Genomic DNA, 19867 nt, shown 5'->3' on the forward strand with positions numbered 1-19867 from the left:
CATTCGGCCGGAAGCAAACAAGAGAGAACGATTCCACACGCACGTGCGGCATCTGCGGGGGACAAGCCACAGCGGCAGGAAGAATCGCATCCCGTTCGATTCGGCAGCTGCGGGGCCCAACCTCCACGTGCCTCCCTCTCCCCCTCGCTGCCGCCACCACTCTTCTCCCCCTCCGGCGGCGAGAGGGCGCGCCCACCCCGCCATGAAGCAGCTGCACCGGCAGGCCAGCATGAGCAAGCAGCACCGCCCGCACCACCACCGCGCCTCCCTCTCTCGCACCCTCGCTTCGTACCTCCTCCGCGAGCAGCGCCTCCTCTTCGTCCTCCTCGGCTTCCTCCTAGCCTCCTCCTTCTTTTTCCTCCACCCGTCGTCCGTCAACCCGCATTCCGCCGCCGGATCCTCCTCCGCCATCAATTTCGCTGCCGCCGCCGTCGCCAGGAAAATCCCCCGCGGCGGCGGCGCCTCCTCCGCCTTGCGCCGCCTCCCCGTCGGCGTCCGGAAGCCCTCCCTGCGCGTCGTCGTCACCGGCGGCGCGGGGTTTGTTGGCAGCCACCTCGTCGACAAGCTCCTCGCCCGCGGGGACAGCGTCATCGTCGTCGACAACTTCTTCACGGGCCGCAAAGACAACGTCGCGCACCACCTCGGCAACCCGCGATTCGAGCTCATCCGCCACGATGTCGTCGAACCCATTCTGCTAGAGGTCGACCAGATCTACCACCTCGCCTGCCCCGCGTCCCCCGTGCACTACAAATTCAACCCCATCAAGACCATCATATCCTTTCCGCTCCCTTGTGCCGCGCATAATTCGTCCACACCCTCAAAGGAATTGGATTCAATATATTTGTCTTTATTATTGATTTATTTATGGACACGGATACGACTTCTTCAATGTCAGTTCTATTCTATGATGCACATTTCACATGAGTTGAAGGTGGGCGTAGGGGTGGATTTGTAGTTTTGTGCCACATTAGTTGAAGGTGGGCGTGGGGTGGATTTGTAGTTTTGTGCCTGCGTGGGGAAGAGCCTGTATTTACATCTGTTTATTTTGTCTGCTTTTTCTCCAATTGTTTCCTTAACCAACTATGTACAAGACAAATGTCATGGGGACCTTGAACATGCTTGGACTGGCAAAGAGGGTCGGGGCCCGGTTCTTGTTGACTAGTACCAGTGAGGTGTATGGTGATCCTCTTGAGCATCCACAGAAGGAGAGCTACTGGGGCCATGTCAATCCCATAGGTTTGCTGATTTTGTCATAGTTTAGGATTATGACCCATTTGAGTCTCTCCAGTCCAATGCATTGTGATATACCTTGCAAGTCGATATGTTATAATTGTGCAGGTGTTAGGAGCTGTTATGATGAGGGGAAGAGAACAGCTGAAACTCTTACCATGGATTACCACCGTGGTGCTGGTGTTGAGGTAAAGCCTCAGTTTCTGATTATGGATCCAAGTCTAGCAAAGGTTATCTTGTTGGCAACTGTGACCTTTAGAAACTATTACATGCCAGTATTTAATAAGCTCTACAACTATTCACATGTCAGTACTTAGTAAGTTCTGCAATTGAACTAGATGTAATAATCGACTTTGAGGTGGTATTCATATGTGTTATTCTAGTGCTTAGCATGCTCCAATGTCAAATATTGAGCACGAGTGATGCATACATTTCATCTTTTTAATAATTATGATTAAATATACTAGGACATGGCTTTGTCAAAAAAAAGTAATATCTTTATGGTATGTGGCATTGTTAAGTTTGAGAAAGATGTCTTTCATGTTTGAGAGACAAAGAAAGAAGTCTTCTCTAGGGTGGATACTCAAAATAGTATAGTATTTACACAGTGGTTATAGATGGAGGGAACTCAGGAAGTGGTATCGCATTTCACTAAACTGCTAATTAATCAGAACCCTTGGTTATTTGAATTTTGAATATTTGATGGCTAGTTTTCATTTTGTAAAGATCTCAGTACAGACTTTGTTTATATCCTGCAATGCTGCTTATGAGTTGTATGTGTGCTTTATCTGTATTCTCTTCTTGAAGAGCAAACTTTGACATAAGACTGCTTCCCTCAGGTGAGAATTGCACGCATATTTAACACATATGGCCCTCGTATGTGTTTAGATGATGGCCGAGTTGTCAGCAACTTTGTTGCACAGGTTTGTCCCAGTTTGTGATTCTGATGCATTGGAGGAGAGGATTATCATAGAACTTCAGCACTGCTTAAAGTTGGCATTGCTTCATTTCTAGGCTTTGCAGAAACAACCAATGACAGTTTATGGTGATGGAAAACAGACTCGAAGTTTTCAATATGTTTCAGATCTGGTACTTATGCATGGTTTCTGCCTCTCTTTCTATATGCAGAAGTTTCAATTGTTTATTTTATACAAAATTATATTCAGATAATGCATGCAAGTGTTCTTTATTTTCCTCGACCTTTGTTCTTCATAAATCAGTTTCTATTTTAAATTTTGTTTGCTGCAGAAAGTTCACTGTTTGCCACATTCAGATCTGAAGGATTTACATATCTATAAATTTATAGGTTGATGGGTTGGTAACTCTAATGGAAAGCGAACACATTGGACCTTTCAACTTGGGGAATCCGGGAGAATTTACAATGCTGGAGCTTGCACAGGTCTGACCTTGACACTGAAATTTGCTATCCATTCTTCTTTCAGAATACCACGGCTTCCTGTCTCCAATATCCCAACCAGGAATCATGATACTGTATTTTTTTTTGCTGCAGGTGGTAAAAGAAACGATCGACCCAGGTGCATCTGTCGAGTTCAAACCCAACACTGCAGATGATCCACATATGAGAAAACCTGACATTTCTAAGGCCAAATCTCTTCTCGATTGGGAGCCCAAAGTTTCACTAAAACAAGGCCTGCCGCGTATGGTCTCGGACTTCCAGAAGCGCATCATGGATGAGAATTGAGGAGCACAAGCTACGAGTCTCAGCATACTGTATCATACTGACAGAGCTCTTTTTGGTGCCTTGAAGCCCTTGACAGAGCTCAGATGAAGGACTAATTGCCAAAAGTTTCTTCCTCTAGGGCGAGTTATTTTTTTTGTGACAGGACATCTGTTCTTTGGTTACGGTTTCTTCGATACATAAAGTTTGCCATAGAACATGGTAGCCTTTCAGCGAACAGTGAGAGGTCTACATGTCCCTCTTCCTAATGTTCTTGAAACCCATCCAGCTCCATTTTACGTAGGATGATGTCATATTATCACGCCATTTCTTTTAGGAGTAGCCATCTCAGAATAGCAGAAAACATCCTTGATTTACTCGTACAATCTCACAATATGCTGATGCGATCATAGCACCTATTAGTACATTACATACATGGCCGAAAGCTGGCACAGTACTTGGAATCACAAACATTGCACGAAACTGCTTGGAAGGACAAGAACTGGTAATTGTCGATCTAATGGTAATGGAGCGGCTTATTAAATGAGGTGAACGTTGAACTGGAGTAGAGTCTCGACGCCGTCGGTGGTGTGCTCGTCGCCAGGGTGCAGCGTCTGGATGGCGGCGAAGCCCTTGGCAGTGCTCGTACTTGCCGGTGCCTCCGATGATGGCGATGTGGGACTCCGGCGCGGCCATGAGGTGGACCCCGAAGAAGCTGAGCGTGTCGCCGCCATGCGGTGCCTTGGGGCCCTCGAACATGGCGGCGAGCACGATGGTCTTGCTGGTGCCGTCCTGCGAGCTGGCGACGTAGAAGTCCTGCGCCCTGCCGATGACCCCCGCGCCGAGCTCGTGTCCCTCGGTGAGCTCGTCGTCGATGACGGTGGTGGTGCCGAAGAGGAGGTTCTGGAGAGTGACGCCCGACGGCAGGTCCCCGGCGTTGACGAAGGGGATGTTCTTGTTGCCGCCGTTGACGGGGTTGCCGTTGTTCTGGACGATGGCGGAGGACGTGCCGCCGAGGCCCGCGACGTAGGGCACGTTGTTGCTGTTGATGAGGTTGCTGGCGCCCTGAGGCAGCGGCATCGCGCCCTGGATCGGGAAGATGTTGGTGTTGGGGCGCGCGAACGGGAGCTGCCCGTTGGCCGCCGCGCTCGCCACCACTCCGGTCACGATGCGCCCCGACGGCTGCGAGCCGCCGAGGATGTCGTGCATGAAGAACGTCAGCGGGTGGTCGCCCACGCCCGCGCCGGCGGCTCCTGCGTTGCCCGTCGCGGCGGCACCAGCACTCGCTGCTCCCGCAGCGCCGGAGGCTGCGGCTGGGCCGGCCACTGGCGCAACCACTGGGTCTGTTGGGGGATCCGTCGGGGCGGGCAGCGGGTCAGCCGGCAGCGGAGCCGCAGCCTGCTCGTCGAGGACGCGACCAGCCAATGCGCAGTTCGCCACAGCGAGCGCGAGCACCAGGCACAGCGCCTCCCTGACGGTTTGCACCGCGTTCTTGGCCAGTGTTTCGCAAGCCACGCAGGCTTGAACGTCCACTGGAGAAGAGCGAGGACTGTGGCGTGTATCCAACTAGCTATTGTTCAGTCTCAGTAGATCGATCGCTTGTACTTGCTGTTGCTGTGCATGTTGCTGCGATATGCCAGAATTATATAGGAGTCGCCGGTCATTCAGGTGCAGGTAGGCCTAGAGCATAGCCGTGGGAAGAGTGGAGTAGTTTGATGGCGGTGTTGTGCGAGGACGCCCAGGAACCTAAACCTCTGAAAAGAGGTGCGGTTAGGACTTGGGAGGGACAACAGCAGAGGCTTGGCGCCACATATCCCAGCGCATAGACGACCGGGACGAACGGGCAAGTGCTGATTTGCAGGAGTGGTTCGCCCGCCCGCGCAGGTGCATCCATGGTGCCCCTTCGGCCCACGGTTTCCAGGAGCTATTGCTACTTTGCTAGTAGCATGCTCAGCACTCAACAGCTTATGAGTCTGGCAGAGGTTCATCTAAGAGACGGCAATCACAACGCAGCCATGCATCTATTCAAGAGGCGCTATCTCTTGCTCGACGCAGCCATGCATCTATTCAAGAGGCGCGCGATCTCTTGCTCGACGTTTATGGCGTAGCTCCTTATTACAAAGAGCATGCCAGCAAAAGGATACGTAGTGCACAGCACACCATCACAAGAAATAAACTTGACAGATAATAATGTCTGAACTAACACTACCATTATTGCATGTAATAATAAACATAAGTGGCCCCGTTCGCGTGCCCTTAAATCCGGCTTGATCCCCTTCTTTTTTCATTCGGAACAGTGTTTTCCTCTCACAAATTCCCTCCAGATTCCTCCAAGCGAACGGGGCCACTAATTCCCCACGATATTATTTTACACGATTCCTTAAAACCAAAATTGTACATCTATATTCCAACATTATGCGAACCTAATAAAAAAATAAAAATGCTTTTCGGAGTTCAGAGGGGAAAACCTCCGGTACTACGTTATTGAGGAGTTCGGAGCCAAAGGTGACATGTACATGAGCATGACACAACCAGGTCAAACTTCCACCCCACTTGTTTGATGCTCCACCATCACCTACGCCATCTTAGCCCATGCCCTTCAGTAGCCATGAGGTGAACTCCAGGGATCATCGCCCCCTCCTAAGCAACTCATCGAGGGCTCATCTTCCACTAGACTTCACCAGCGACCAATCCATGCATATGCTTCTAATGGCTTCGGATGCAAACATTGGCAATTCTAGCCACGGAACTTGGCGGATTTAGTCACACCCAGAAAGTCAGCTACAATTTCCTCTAGGAGATCATCTTGCAACATACTCCCGATATCGCACCCAACCAGATTGTTGCCATCTTCAGAGCCAACCCACTCTACACTCAAGAGTAGGGCTTCCTGATTAAACTCTATTTCTTGCTGTACCTGCACCACCCTTTGCCACACAAGCTCAGCAAACTCTTCCTGATTCCATCCAGGTGAGCACCTCATCATCAATCCCTTTGACCAACTGTTCATTACGGAGGTAATCATATCCCCAAGAACAGCATTTGTGATATCGAACAAGAGCTTCCTCTCATGTTGTGGCCATAAAATGAGGCTGCTATACTTCTTTTCAAGATCATCAAATAAATCAAGGCCTGCAGGAAACTCCAGTAAGTAGCAGTTGTCAAGCAGCTCTTCCTCGTTGGGCGCATGAATGCCCAAAGCAACAAGCATATCAAACACATAGGAGAAATCCCTTTCTTCCATATTCCTAAAAGAATGGGATTCCTCCATTTCAGGAAGTGATTGACGTGCTGTCTCATCATCACTCAATATAAAAAGCTCGTTGTCATCTCCAGTGTCTGTAGTCTCCCTCTTCAGAAGCCGAAGTTGCAATCTGAGCTCTGCAATGTTTACAACAAATCAAACTTAAGAACTAAGAATAAGGAAGAGTGGAAGAGAAATCTGTAAAAAAGAATTCAATCACTTGCCTTGGAGATCTGCACTAATTTTCTCAAAATCTCCTGAGTAAACATCTTCTGCGTCCATGGAAGATTCAAGAACAGACACTGGACTTTGCTGGTCATCTTTATTGGAGTTTGCTGGCGATTCTGATTCATTAGGTGGAATACAGAGGGTTTGATTGTCATCCCCCAGGTGATGATTAATCTCCTTCGGTGAATCTGATCCTATCTGGGGATCATAAGTGGCTGGGTAATCATCAGCTTCATGGTATTCAATTTGCTCATGCTGGATTGAAAATAGTTGGCAGTTAATAAGCATGACATGGAAAGATCAAGCAACACCCCTCCCCCAAATTACAGCAAAGGCAATATATGGTAAGTACGCACATGTTTAAACTGAGAAATCAGTGTTTGTGACAAACGGCTTTGTGAACATTTCATGATTCCAGCAGAACACACAGCAAGTGCGAAGTAAAAGAAAAAAGAATGAAAGTACCTTGGAACCTTAATACAAAACAAACCAGAGGAAATTCAAACTGTTTGCTAAAAAGAAAGTGCCCACATAATTGAAGACTTGCTAAAGGGAACAATAGGAAAGAATAATGTGATAAGCACGTTAGTACCTTAGCCATCAGATCATCAAGACTAGGCACAAGAAGGCAGTTATCTAGTGCTGTTGTGGTCATCTTAAGCATTTGCTGGTTCTGTCCAGCAGGAGAAAGAGGCCTTTTATTACTGACAGGGATTGCAGAACTGGTATCCAGTATACCTACTGCATCTAGTTCATGGTCAAGATTTGCAGGATGTTGTGACTGCCCAGATGTTTCTGTCACAGCAGTACCATTAATTGGTTCCTCGTAATTTACATGTATCTCACGTTCAACTGCCATTTTTTCCTCATTATCTGTGGACATCAGATCAGATTCATCACCATGAATTGTAGAATCTCTACTTAGAGATTGTCTTTGCCTGCTACGACATGCATGTTCAGAATAGTGGGGTCCAACCTTAAGAACATCTTTAAGCATCGAGAACTCATTGTACGTAACACTACCAGTTCTTTTTCTATTGTTTGACTTTTGAACTCCACGGATGAAGGATGATGGAAGAGACTTGGACCTTGTCAATTTACTAGTAGCTGTGTCTCTCCAACCATCATTGCTGCTAATGCCAAGAGGATAGATGCATGAGCTTTGCATTCTATCACTCTGCACTCCTGCCTTTGGACATTTCCTGGATGTCATTTTATGGGTAGCAACCTTTGATGCATTCTGATCAGAGAGAGCAAGCATATCCCCAAGCGTGCTGAAGCTGTCAATATCAGTTTCTTGATGCTGACACTGATGGGTCTTCTTCCATCTGTTAGAGAGGTGTTTCTTTGCTTCCTTGCTTACTGATGTTTCAGTCGAATATGTTGGCGAAGAGTTTAGGACTGGAAGAAGCCCAAGCATCACATGGCTCAGAATATCTATGAATTGCCTCGGGAGTCTTGAGTTTAGTAACAGATGGCAGGAACTGTGACCTTTCATCTGAAGCAGGAGTTCTGATCTCCGGTTTGACAGCATGTTTCCTACTCCCACCCCTAGCAGCTCTCATTTGTTTGGTGATCTCCGTAGCAATTTCTCTAGATCCCTTCCCCATACGACTTACAGAATCTTCAAGGGGCACCTGACACAATGTAATCTTCAGTATACGGAGTCCATCTACCAACCTCCGGACATTCTTTGTGGCTTCTATAATCAGAATGGGGGATTTTATGATGTAGAGGAAGGGTTTCTTCAATATCATGAGGTTTATCAAAATTTGGCTTCAAGACAACAATCCTAGTGGGGCAGCCTCGTTTTCCAGTATTTTCCTGATGACTGGACCTTGACAGTTTCTGCCTTATTGAACAAGAATCTTCTTTTTGGGATTGCAAGGGCACATTAGAATATGGCTTCCTCAAAGAATGTTTCACTTCCTTTTGCTCGTTGAAGATGCTCTCGGCACCTTTCTCTTGTGGATAAATATTGTCCATGTCAATAAAATGATTTCTTCGAGATGGCTTCAATATCGTGATGCAGTTTGCGGCAGAGGATGGGGAACCATGATTGTGCAGGTCCCTTCTGACAGCAGGATCAATTTTTTGAAGAAATTCCAACAAAAGATCCCTGTTAGATACCAGTGCATCAAGTGTCTCGTTAAATTCTTCTGACATTTGAAGGGATTCATCAGTAGAAAGACGCTTAGCATCCATAAATTTCTGCCTTATGAAATCTATATCAGCACTGTCAACCTTGTCAGAACTGGAAGTTGTATTTCCAATTTTAGATCTTGGACTCCGGTGCATCTTTGTTTTTGCAGCCTCCATAACTTCAAAAACATCAATGGTATCTGCACTACTCCTGTGTGGAATGTCTTCATGTAAACCATTTCGAGCATGAGAACTACCAGGTGAAGTCTTTGGTGCATGACTTTGGTTATGCCTAAGCTGATTATGGATTCCAGATGAGGGCAACGAATCAAGACCCATGAGCCTTCCTACAGCACCTGGTGAAATGTGCCTAGCATTGACATCATTTGAAAATTCTTCGTCTATCAGTATTTTCATTGGTACAGCACTGGCTTTTCTTGATTTACTTTGCCTGTTTATGTCAGCAGACTGAGAAGGAAAAAAAAGGGAGAGGCAACAGCAACTCATTAGTTAGCTCTTAAAATGGCACAGTAAGTTGAATGAATAATGAATAAAAGTTTAATAGATGAAGATGCAAATGAAATGAAGTTATTCCCACAAATAACCATCAGCAAAGTTCGCTTGATACAATAAAGCATACAATTTAAAACATGTCTAGATCAATAGCATATGCATTTCAGCTTTATGCTGTCAGTTTGATGGCATAGTTTTAGTAAGTCTTAAGCTCTTTAGTTCCAAACGTGTGAATCATATCCATATGTATAAATCTTCAACTAAATCCAGATTACTCACCACAGAATCAGATAGCATCCCAGGGTAAGTTGCTTGTTTCCTAGAGGACACAACCCCTGAATTCAAGAGAAAAGAAATGGAAATCAATCTCCGCAGGTCTAAAACCACAATGGCAACAGTAGCAACATTACAAAGTGTCAGGCCGAAGGCATGTCATGCCGAACTGGATTGTAAGATAAGGTCAGGAGGGGAGGTTTCAAATGCAATCCATTTGTTCCTACTCCACCTATAGAAGTAAAATGATATGAAGATATCTGTTGCTGGGTTCGGTCAGGAAATCTTCATAAGGAATTATATAACTCAAAATTTACTAAAGAATTATTATCCAACTGTCAAACCTGAGAGAAGGGCACTTAAAGAAGCATAAGCTTCTATAAACATCAAAGTGGCTGTTCAGCGAGTTCACATGTTGCCATTTATTAACAAGCTTGAACAAGTTCATTTCAGCAAATTAGAATTGAAACATCGGCAATCACCAGCTTGTCCAGAAACAGTAACTTTCTGGAACACGAACACCCACAGAATATTGGTGAAACTTATGCAAAAACTAGGTGATATACTCAATTAAGAAATACATTATCCAACGCTGACTTGACTAAGCAAGTAACTACAAAAAACAATTCCATTTGAACTGTTTAGGGATGTCAGGGTTGGGGGGGCCTCCCTTGCCATGTTACCTGCTGCTAACACTACATAGCTACATAGCTTTTCATCGCATGGAACCTCTATAAAGGATATGCAACAAACCAGCTAGACATGGACAAGCTTTGTAGGACCACACAACAAACATGAACCATGAAGAATGCACAGTATTTGCTTCAATTCCACAATGGTGGTAGACTGAATTTCTACCACCCCAAGTACCTTCCTTCACAGAACAAGCAGAAGGAATCCATAGCAAGTTTCACCCCTGGACCCTAGTGCTTAAAGGAGGCGTACTTATCTTCTATAACTAAATGACCAATCCAGGTTTAACAAATACTCCTATTTGCTTAGGGGTGTTTAGTTCGCGAAATGAAAATTTTTGGATGTCACATCGGATGTTTTGGAGATGTCGGAAGGGGTTTTCGGATACTAATAAAAAAAACTAATTACATAGCTCGCCTGGAAACTGCGAGACGAATTTATTAAGCCTAATTAATCCATCATTAGCTGCATGTTAGTTACTGTAGCACTTATGGCTAATCATGGACCTAATTAGTCTTAAAACATTCCGTCTCGCGATTTCCAACCAAACTGTGCAATTAGTTTTTTTTTTCGTCTATATTTAATACTTCATGCATGTACCGTAAGATTCGATATGATAGTTTGGGGTGAAAATTTTTTGGAACTAAACCAGGCCTTAGTGATTAGCATATAAAAGCCACTTGGCAATGAACCTTCACGGCATCCAACAGACAAGAGGACGCAGAATAGAATAATTTAATACTTTAACTTACATATCCAGCAAATTACGGGCAAGTGAGGTTTCTTTGCGTGATCCTGTGGGAATTGACAAGTTGACAACTAAGACTATAAATCCAACACTCTACAGTACTTCAACAATTCAAAGCATAGCATGCTGTACAACTGTATACCAATTCGGCAAAACAGGATGGGAGATTACATCCTTTTCATCCTTGGTTTTAAAATTGGCCTAGAACTCGTGCAGAATGTAGGCCACTGCAGCTTCAAATGAAAGAACTATAAGAAAAAGGAAAAGAACCGTCCGCCAAAATGGTTTGAAATTGGAAGCAAGAATCTTTCTCTCTCCAATAAAGGCATGACTAAGACCTAAAGTCCACAAGAAAGCTATGTCCCCGCAGCCGAAAACAGGGGGTTATAAAAGATTAATAACATGCCCTTTCACTTAGCTATGTCAAGGACTAAGTGTATTTATGCCAGACTTTATCCTAAAAAATCATAGTATTAGCTACTGTGCACAAACCCGAAAAGACGTCCTTCCCAACACCAAACTCCATCCCTATGAAGTGAAGTGGAGATGAAGGTAAAGGGACGTGATTTTAATTCAAAATAGCAAAGCAGAACCTAAAACTGGATTATGACGAATGTGCAAGCAATCCCAAGTTCCCGTTAGCAGTACCAGAGCTACGAGCCTACGAGGGGAGAGAAAAGGAAAAATGTCCTGATCTCCTAAGGGCAAAGCAAGAGGGGAAATAGTCGCAACAACCATCACCATCCAAGATCAAAGGTGAGATCTTCATCACATGGACTCCTTACTTCCCCCCCAAAAAAAAAATCTTGGGCGGAAATTCACCCGAAATTGCAAAAAAAGAATCCAAGGAGCACCATGGGAATCTGTAACAAGAAAGCAGGCACGCACAGACCTTGGTGATCGGGGTTAGGAATGGTGGAGTGTGCCGCATTCCGGTCCGACGACCCGTCGCCCTGTCTCCGTCGCGATCTGCCGCGCGCAATGCTCGCCATGCTCACCTCCGTTCCTGAGCCCGACCGGATGCGGCGACGAAGCAAATCGCTCGCATCCGCCGCGCACGAGCGGGGAGGACTTGGGACGGAGGGGGGGAGAGGGAGGTGGACTCGGAGAGCTAAACGGGAACTCGATTTTGATTGGGAGGGAGACTAGGGAGGAGGACTGGAGGACCGAGGACGACGACGACTGGGAAATAGGCCCCCGTTTGTTTCGTCTGCCTGCTTCTTGTCTCTTTCTCCACTCTGGTGGCGTGTTTCTCTCTCTCTAAAATCTCTCTTATGTGGGGTTTTGTAATCTTTCAGTTTCTTCTCCCTTTCTCTCTCTATCCCCAATCTGTCACTCCAAGTCTCTGTCTACAGTACTATCTCTACTTAGGCTGGTTCCAAGCTCCTAAAATTTTTGAGAGCTAAAAGTTTTAGGAATTTTTATGAGGCTGCTAAAATCTCCTAAAAGAGCGTTTGGTTCAATCTCCTGACTAAAAGTCGGCCCTGTTTGGTTTCTACAGGGTCTTCTAAAATTTCTATCACATCAAATGTTTAGACACATGTATGAAATATTAAATATAGACTAATTACGAAACTAATTACACAACTTGCGACTAATTTACAAGACGAATCTTTTAAGCCTAATTAGTCCATAATTTGACAACGTAGTGCTACAGTAAACACGTGCTAATGATAGATTAATTAGGCTTAAAAAATCGTCTCACAAATTAGCCTCCATCTATATAATTAGTTTTATAATTAATCTATATTTAATGCTCTTTATTAATATCTAAACATTCGATATGACATAAATTTTAGGAGCGACTAAAGAACCACACACCCCGTAAATGCACTAGCAAATAGACCATGTAGCCCTCCTCTAAGAGAGATATGGGGCAGGGCAATAAAGGAGGGGTAGTGGGGATTCGGAATGGACTTTAGGAGCTTTTAGGAGAAGGTGGAACTCCTAAAGTTTTTTTTGCTCCTCCTAAAGTTTTTAGAAACTTTTAGGATGAGGTACTTGGTTCTTTAGGCAAATTCTATCTAGATTTTAGGTCCTAAATCTTTTAGGATGGGTAACCAAATAGGGCCTTAATTAATTTTTAATAGTTTTTGTTTGGTTCTTGCTTTGTGTCTAGGTACCTGGGTAGTTTTAAATTTGCAATTTAGTGTGCTGCACTTTTTTCCTCGTCTCTTTATTTTTGATGACACGTCCCCTCTTCTCTTTAAGGTGGATCATTGAGGTCCTGCCATCATCATTTCCGCCCAACGATTTGTTTAGATACATTTAATTAAATTGCAATATTTATTTCAAACCATTGATGCTAATGATTCCCCAAGGTGATTGCAGAAATAGTACATTACTATTGTAGCTAGTGATTTTCAAGATTACCGCCCAAAGACCAAACAATGAATAATACTTTAATTATGCAAGATCCTACATATTTAGTTATTACATCGTGCTATTATCAATGCTTCTTCTCGATTCGCGGCAAAAGCAACGAGTACGAGAATTGCCTTTTTAAGATAAAAATAGCAAATATACATCTAAAGCGCTTTAACCGGCTGAACTACTCTAACTCAATTGTTCTGCCAATGTGACTATTTTTTTATTCTCCGGCGCCAAAATATTCTTTAAACGTTACTAGCATTGCACTGCTGATATACACCGTGTTCGGATGGTGCCCAGCACAGTGAATTTCGGATGGTTTCGGATGATTCAATAGTGTTATGTGAGGGAAAATAAGCTGAAACAAGCTGAAATAAGCAAGCAGTGCACCAGCCGAACGCCGTGATAATTTTTGAAGCATTATTTGTACTACTTGAGTACTTGATATAAAAAAAAGGTCATTCACTAATATCATCCATTATTTCCAAATCTAATCATGGAGTTGTGTACCATTGTTTAGAGGCACTCCACGGCCCAAAATCGCAAAAAACCAAAACACACATCCGTAGACAACGCAGCACTCCCAACAGTTGGACAAAAGAGAAACCTAGCGCACAATCTCCAAGTCACCCGTCCCCAAGGCACGTGAACTTTTTTAATTCAAAGGGCCAATGTGCAAAAGGCGACCAGAACCCAGAACCAGAAGAGCCCAAAAATGGTTTTGCCTTCCACAGACATCTGCATGGGGAGCGTCTACAGTACGCCGGCGGGGCAGGACCACCCGACGGCATCGGCGGGGGGCCGTTGCTCACAAGTCACACGTGTGGGTGTGGGTCGGGCAAAACCCCTGGTGCACCCGGTCCATGACCATGCGCCCCAGCCCCCAGAGTGACGTGGCATCCGCGGCGTCCGATTTTTTTTTTAGCCTTTTTTTTAAAAAAATTTTACAAATATGCCTACGAAGGTATGCTTTTAAAATCTGGATCCGTAGCTTGGCGCCATCGTTGGTGGCGTCGACCTTACACGTCTCGGCGCCATAGATTTTGGCATCTACGTCTTGGGCACGACACAGACGTGGCGGTGACTTAGCAAGCACCTGGACGCCGTAGATCTTAGCGTCGAGCCTAGCGCCGTAGATCTTGATGCCGAACTTGACGTCAAGCCCTGTCTTACGTATGAGCCCTCCCTTCCTTTCAGCGACGAAGCCAGAAAAAAATTTAGGAGAGGCTGAACAAAAAAATAGAGATTTTTTTATTTTCTCTTAACTTTAGCCCCTCCTACCTGATACATGTATGCATAAAATTTTAAGGGATGACTTAGGGGAACTTCACGTGCTCAGGATGGATAGGGGGGCTGAAGCCCCCCTAGCCCCACCGCTGGCTTCGTCCCTGCTTCCTTTCTCTCTTCCTCTCTCTGCCGCTCCCAAGCCAGGGCGCTGCCGCACCCCCTTAGCCACGCTCGCGTCGGCCACCATGCCTGCGCCACTAAAATAGAGACCTCAAACGCAAAGTGGATGGCGCGCGACGGGTGCGGGACGGCCTGCGCTCCGCGCGGCGAGACGGCAAGTGGGCTGGGGCCGCGGGCGGCTGGCACGGCGGGCGCCGATGCCAGCGTGGGCGCGGGGCTGGTGAGGGTGCGGGCGCGGGGGTGCGGCAGCGCTGGCGGCGCCCTGGCTTGAGAGTGGTAGAGAGAGGAAGAGAGAAAGGAAGGCAGGGCCCATACGTATAACAGGGCTTTACGCCAATAACTACGGCGCCAAGATCTACGACACCAGACTCGGCGCCAAGATCTACGGTGCCATGGTGCCTGCCAACTGACAAGTCATCGCCACGTCTGCGCTGAGCCCAAGACCTAGACGTCAAAATCTATGGCGTCGAAACGTGTAAGCTCGGCGTCACCAACGATGGCACCGAGTTAAGAGTCTAGATTTTGGAAGCATATTTTTAAGGGCATATTTATAAAAATCTTTAAAAAAATACTAAAAACAAAAAATTCAGAGGGCGCCCCATGGTGTGGGTGTGATGTGCGTTGTGCGTTGTGCGCTCGCTTGGGATGCCGCCGCCGTGATGTGCAGCGTGCGCCTGTCAGCCTGTTCGTTTGGTTGTGGCTTGTCGTAAACGATCGTAAATTTTCAGTTAAAACGGTATTTTTCTCTCACACAAACCAACCAGCAGTACTTCTTTATGAACCAGCCCCCGCTTGGTCTAGGCAAGAGGATACGTACGTACTCATTAAACTACGGTGCTGGGCCCCACCGTGTTGCAGGGTAGGACATGTGGGGTCCATCCTACAGTCCGTTGGGGTCTCCATTCGGTCGGTGGTGGCACCCACCGGAACGGACCGTTCGTCCCTTGCCTAGTACTCTACTGTGCGGTGTGCGCGCGTCGTCGGCTGAGCGTCCGGGTCGTCTTGCGACTTGCTAGCAGTCCGCGCTTGTTCTCTAGCGGTGCGTGGCTCTAGAAGAGAGGGAAGGGAGGAGAGGGGGCCCACACGCAGGGAGAGACGCATGCATCAGCAGGTAGAGCAGGGCCGCAACCGCATCGCGTGATGCCGTGATGGCGGTGGGGTGAGCGAGGGGGGAAATGACCCACCGCCGGAAGGATGCACCCGCGGCCGGTGCCCTGCCCGTGTCGTGTCGATGCAGCGCAGGTGACGCTGCAACTCGCGTCGCGGGCCTTCTTCTTCAATTAGTGCTAATCGTGTCCTGGTACGAGACACGTGCGCAGTTTTATGAAGCTGGAGAAGCTTCGGAGGAGAAGCTTTGGAGGAGGCCCCTGCAGCAGTGCTGGACAGTTCTAATCCACGGCAACAGGAGACGTAGCCATGCACATGCGCTGGTGCCACCACTCTACGGATTGCTGTGCTGGACCTTGAAGGATCATCATGGGTACTGACTACTGTACAGAGTGTACCGGGCTACCGGCACCGGCAGAGCAAAGAAAACGATATTGCTACTGATGGGGCGTCCGTTCTGTCCCGACAGACCTCGCACGACGCGACCGATCGCGCCTCGCTTTCTCCCACCGCGTCTGGCTCTGCTCGCCCACGTCTTCCTCCTGCTCCTTCACTCTGCTTGCCCGCTCCTCCACTCTGCTCGACCGACCACGCCTCGCTTTGCTCGTCCGCTCTTCCACTCTCACGTTGCTGGCACGCAGCGCTCGCACGCCGCCGCCCCTCCCTCTCTCTCTCCCCCCCTCCGCGATCTCCATGCCACCGGAGAGGAGGGCGACGGCGGTGGCTTCCTGCGAGCCGCCCCTCCCTCCCTCCGCAACCTCCATGCCACCTGAGAGGAGGGCGACGACGGCAACTTCCGGCGAGGTAGGTGGATCTGAGCCCTCCTCCTCCATCTCCTCTTCTGGATCTGAGCTCTCCTCCTCTTTCTCCTCTGGATCTGGATCTGAGGGACGCCGCGGTGGCTAGGGTTCCCACGAGCTCTGTTGCAGTAGCCTTGTTTTGCTGTTGCAACAAGTAATATTCCTTTGTTGTATTAGTCTCTTTTTTCTGATGTTGCATCTCGTGCGCTTTGTTTCTGTTGTTGCAGTATCGTTGTTTTGATGTTGCAATAAGTAATTTTTCTTTGTTGCATTAATCTTTTTTTTCTGATGTTGATTTTTGGCATTTGCGCTTTTATTATGTTTTTGTTGCAGTAGCCTTGTTACGGTGTTGCAATAAGTAATATTTTTTGTTGCATTAGTTTTTGTTTTCTAACGTTGCATCTCGTATAGCAGGAGCTTTGTTCTGTTGTTGCAGTTGGGATGAGGATGAGAGCACAACGAAGATGCGACGCACACCTATCATGGGCGTGACGGGGGATGGGCGACGCGACGGGATGGCGGGGGACAGGGCGGTGCGGTGCGGTGGGATGACGGGATGGCGGCGTCTGCGAGACGAAACGAGTCTACTATTCCAAGGTCCAGTTTAGTTGCAAAAAATTTTGCAAAATTTTTCAAGATTCCCCGTCACATCGAATCTTTGGACACATGCATGAAGCATTAAATATAAATAAAAAACAAAACTAATTACACAGTTTAGACGAAATTCACGAGACGAATCTTTTAAGCCTAATTAGACTATGATTGGACACTAAATGTCAAATAACAACGAAAAGTGCTACAGTGCATTTTGCAAAAAAAAAAATTGCCATCTGAACAGGCCCCGAGAGGCGACGGGACGCCAGGTGCTCCGTACGTGGTTTCGTATATGGGGGTAAGACGCTCGGACGGAGTCGGAGGCGGAGGTGCGTCCGAACGCGTCCCTGAATCCGGGTGTCCGGACGCTAGGAGCGCCGCACAGAAAAACGAGAGCCGAGCCGAGATCCGAGAGGTCCGAGAGAGAGAGACCGAGACGCGACAGTGTCCCTGTGTCGCGGTGTCCAGTGTGTGCATGGGCAATTGGCGTGGCCCGCGGACGGGGACATGACATGACAGCCGCCTAGAGTTGAAGCTGCTGCCTGCACCTGCTGCTGCTGGGGCCTGTAGTCCAGTACCAGTGGCTGAGAGAGAGGCGGGCAGGGCGCCACGGATTTTCGTACACGACAGCGCCCATTCCTCCCATGAATTACGCTGGTCTCGTGACGATGTACTCGTACTGTGCTACACTAAAAAAACGGTGAAGAGCCGTGGAGAGGAGAAATGCGGTGGTAGTACGGGGTAGGAGCAGCCACCGCACATCGGCACGTGCACACCCATTTTTTTGACAACAACATGCACACCGATTAAATTCTGGTATAAACACGCGCATTTTATTGGTTCATGCGAGCTGACTGCATGCCGGCACACCAATATACTTACTCCTTCTACATGGATCGGAAGGCATGAGCATGATGATTAAAAAATAACTAACTATTCACCAATAACTCTCAAACCATAGATTAGGATGAACTAGCTGCAACCAAACAAAACCTGAGCTTCTGGCCTAGGAACGATAATGAGCATGTTTGCATGAAATAGAACCACGGAGTAACTGTTAACTAACTAATAGCTGGTTAAAGTTAATTGTTATAGGTAGCTAATAGCTAACCGAGGTTCGTTATTTAGATACATGGGATAATAGTCGAGGTTTCTTTGACCAATTACCAGACTAACAACCGTGATAATACGAATTTTGGGGTCTGATTTAGTAATTAGTCTATCCAGCTCTCCTATTTTATGAGTTAGGTATAAATTTTGCATATCTAACAATTAACCCTTGCATGTTGCATCCAAAACATGTATACTCCCTCCATCCTATAATAAAAATCATTCTAGCATTTTATAACTGTCCTAAATTCTTTGTCATTTTGTTTTTTCATCAAAAAGGAAGACGAACGTTTCTTAGTTTTCAATGCACATTTCTCTTTTCTCAATACTCCCTCTGCCAGAAAAAGAATGCAATTATAGGTTTTGGATAAGTCAATCTTTATAAGTTTGACCAATTTTATATTAAGAAAATATCAACAATTATGTCTCTGATTAGATTTACTATCAAAATACATTCCATAATCATTGTAATAATATGTATTTGGTATCATAAGTGTTAGCAATTTTGTATAAATTTGGCATCGGGAAGTGAGAAATGTATTTTTCTTTGGGACGGGTGGAGCACATCTCTATCTCCGTCCCTCTCCTTCTCATTTCTTATGCACCACACATTTTTCACTCCATAACTCACGTGCCGCCGCCCGCCAAAGCCAAGAAGACACATAGGCTCCATTCGCTTGGAGGAATTTTGGAGAAATCTTGATGAATCTGGAGGAATTTATGAGAGAAAAACACTGTTCCAGATGAAAAAAGAAGCGGATCAAGCCGGGTTTAAGGACACGCGAACGGGGCCATAATATAATCCCTTCCGTTTGAAAAAAGAATACAATTCTAACATAGTGCATACCAAAAACTCAAAACCATCTTGATTTTGATCAAGTTTATATTAAAATAAAAATATTTATGATACCAAATAAATATCATAGAATTCGTAATAAAATGTATTTTTATAGTAGCTTTGGTGTCATAACTATTGATATCTTAAAAAAAGATATTAAAGATTAGTTTGTTTGACTATATAAAGAAAAAACTGGAGTTGCATTTTTTTAGAAAAAACGGGGGTAGTATAAGAAAAGAGGTTATTACACTGAACAGGAAATACAATCCTTCCCAAGTCCAAATCTGCCAGGGCGGCTTTATATGTTGTCTTGGCAATTTTGACAAGATAGATTGATTTTTTTTCGTATTCTCGATCGTCATGAGAATTTGTGCGTGTCATGTCACTTGTGCGTTTGTCTGAACACTTTGCCACCACGAGCAACCACAATGTAGATAAATCAGTCCATGACGATTAAACTATTTCCTATGGGTTAACTGAAGCACTAGGGACTGACCATAACGAATAAAGAAATATTTTACTCCTCCCTCTCGCTCTTGGTTGCAGACTTCCGTGTGTTTGGTTGCAGGGATCAAGTGGGATGGGATGGGACGGATATGGGACATGGGACGAGCTGTGTTTGGTTGGGAGGCCAGCAGAGTCGAGGACATCCTACATGCAAATATACCCATCAGATGCCGGATGTGCCCGTCCCCAGAAATTTCACAGACGGGGACGCCCCAGGTGGGACGAGCCGTGAGCGCGCACTGTCGGAAAGAAGAGCGACGTGGAGAAGAGAAGAGAGAAGGCCGTGGTCGGGCGCGGTGGAGGCCGGTAGGGGTGGAGGTCCATGGGCGACTGAGGTTCGGCGAGCTTCAGAGGTGGAAATCTGGCGAGACAGAGATCCACAGGC

At 46.4% G+C, this 19867-nt stretch overlaps 1 protein-coding gene and 2 pseudogenes across 1 annotated transcript; 1 reads left to right on the forward strand and 2 right to left on the reverse strand.

The window, feature by feature from the left end:
* The first annotated feature begins 73 nt into the window (after positions 1 to 73).
* On the forward strand, positions 74 to 3342 carry LOC136540162 (UDP-glucuronic acid decarboxylase 1-like). The gene is made up of 7 exons (XM_066532163.1): positions 74 to 772; positions 1089 to 1236; positions 1339 to 1418; positions 2070 to 2153; positions 2245 to 2319; positions 2537 to 2629; positions 2741 to 3342. Exons 1-7 carry the CDS (start codon positions 203 to 205, stop codon positions 2930 to 2932), a joined length of 1242 nt encoding a protein of 413 aa, XP_066388260.1. The 5' UTR covers positions 74 to 202; the 3' UTR covers positions 2933 to 3342.
* On the reverse strand, positions 3341 to 4572 carry LOC136537283 (dirigent protein 24-like; annotated as a pseudogene).
* A 512-nt stretch (positions 4573 to 5084) lies between these two features.
* LOC136533450 (uncharacterized) lies at positions 5085 to 11992 on the reverse strand (annotated as a pseudogene).
* Between the last annotated feature and the right edge of the window lie 7875 nt (positions 11993 to 19867).

This window comes from Miscanthus floridulus, chromosome 2 (assembly GCF_019320115.1).
Source record: "Miscanthus floridulus cultivar M001 chromosome 2, ASM1932011v1, whole genome shotgun sequence".
Classification (NCBI taxonomy): domain Eukaryota; kingdom Viridiplantae; phylum Streptophyta; class Magnoliopsida; order Poales; family Poaceae; genus Miscanthus; species Miscanthus floridulus.

Bases quoted from the DNA above. Each gene is read 5' to 3' on its own strand.
- LOC136540162 (XM_066532163.1), top strand. From the start codon at position 203: ATGAAGCAGCTGCACCGGCAGGCCAGCATGAGCAAGCAGCACCGCCCG. The intron at 1,237-1,338 runs GTTTGCTGATTT...ATAATTGTGCAG, and splicing joins GGGCCATGTCAATCCCATAG to GTGTTAGGAGCTGTTATGAT. The intron at 2,154-2,244 runs GTTTGTCCCAGT...CTTCATTTCTAG, and splicing joins TCAGCAACTTTGTTGCACAG to GCTTTGCAGAAACAACCAAT.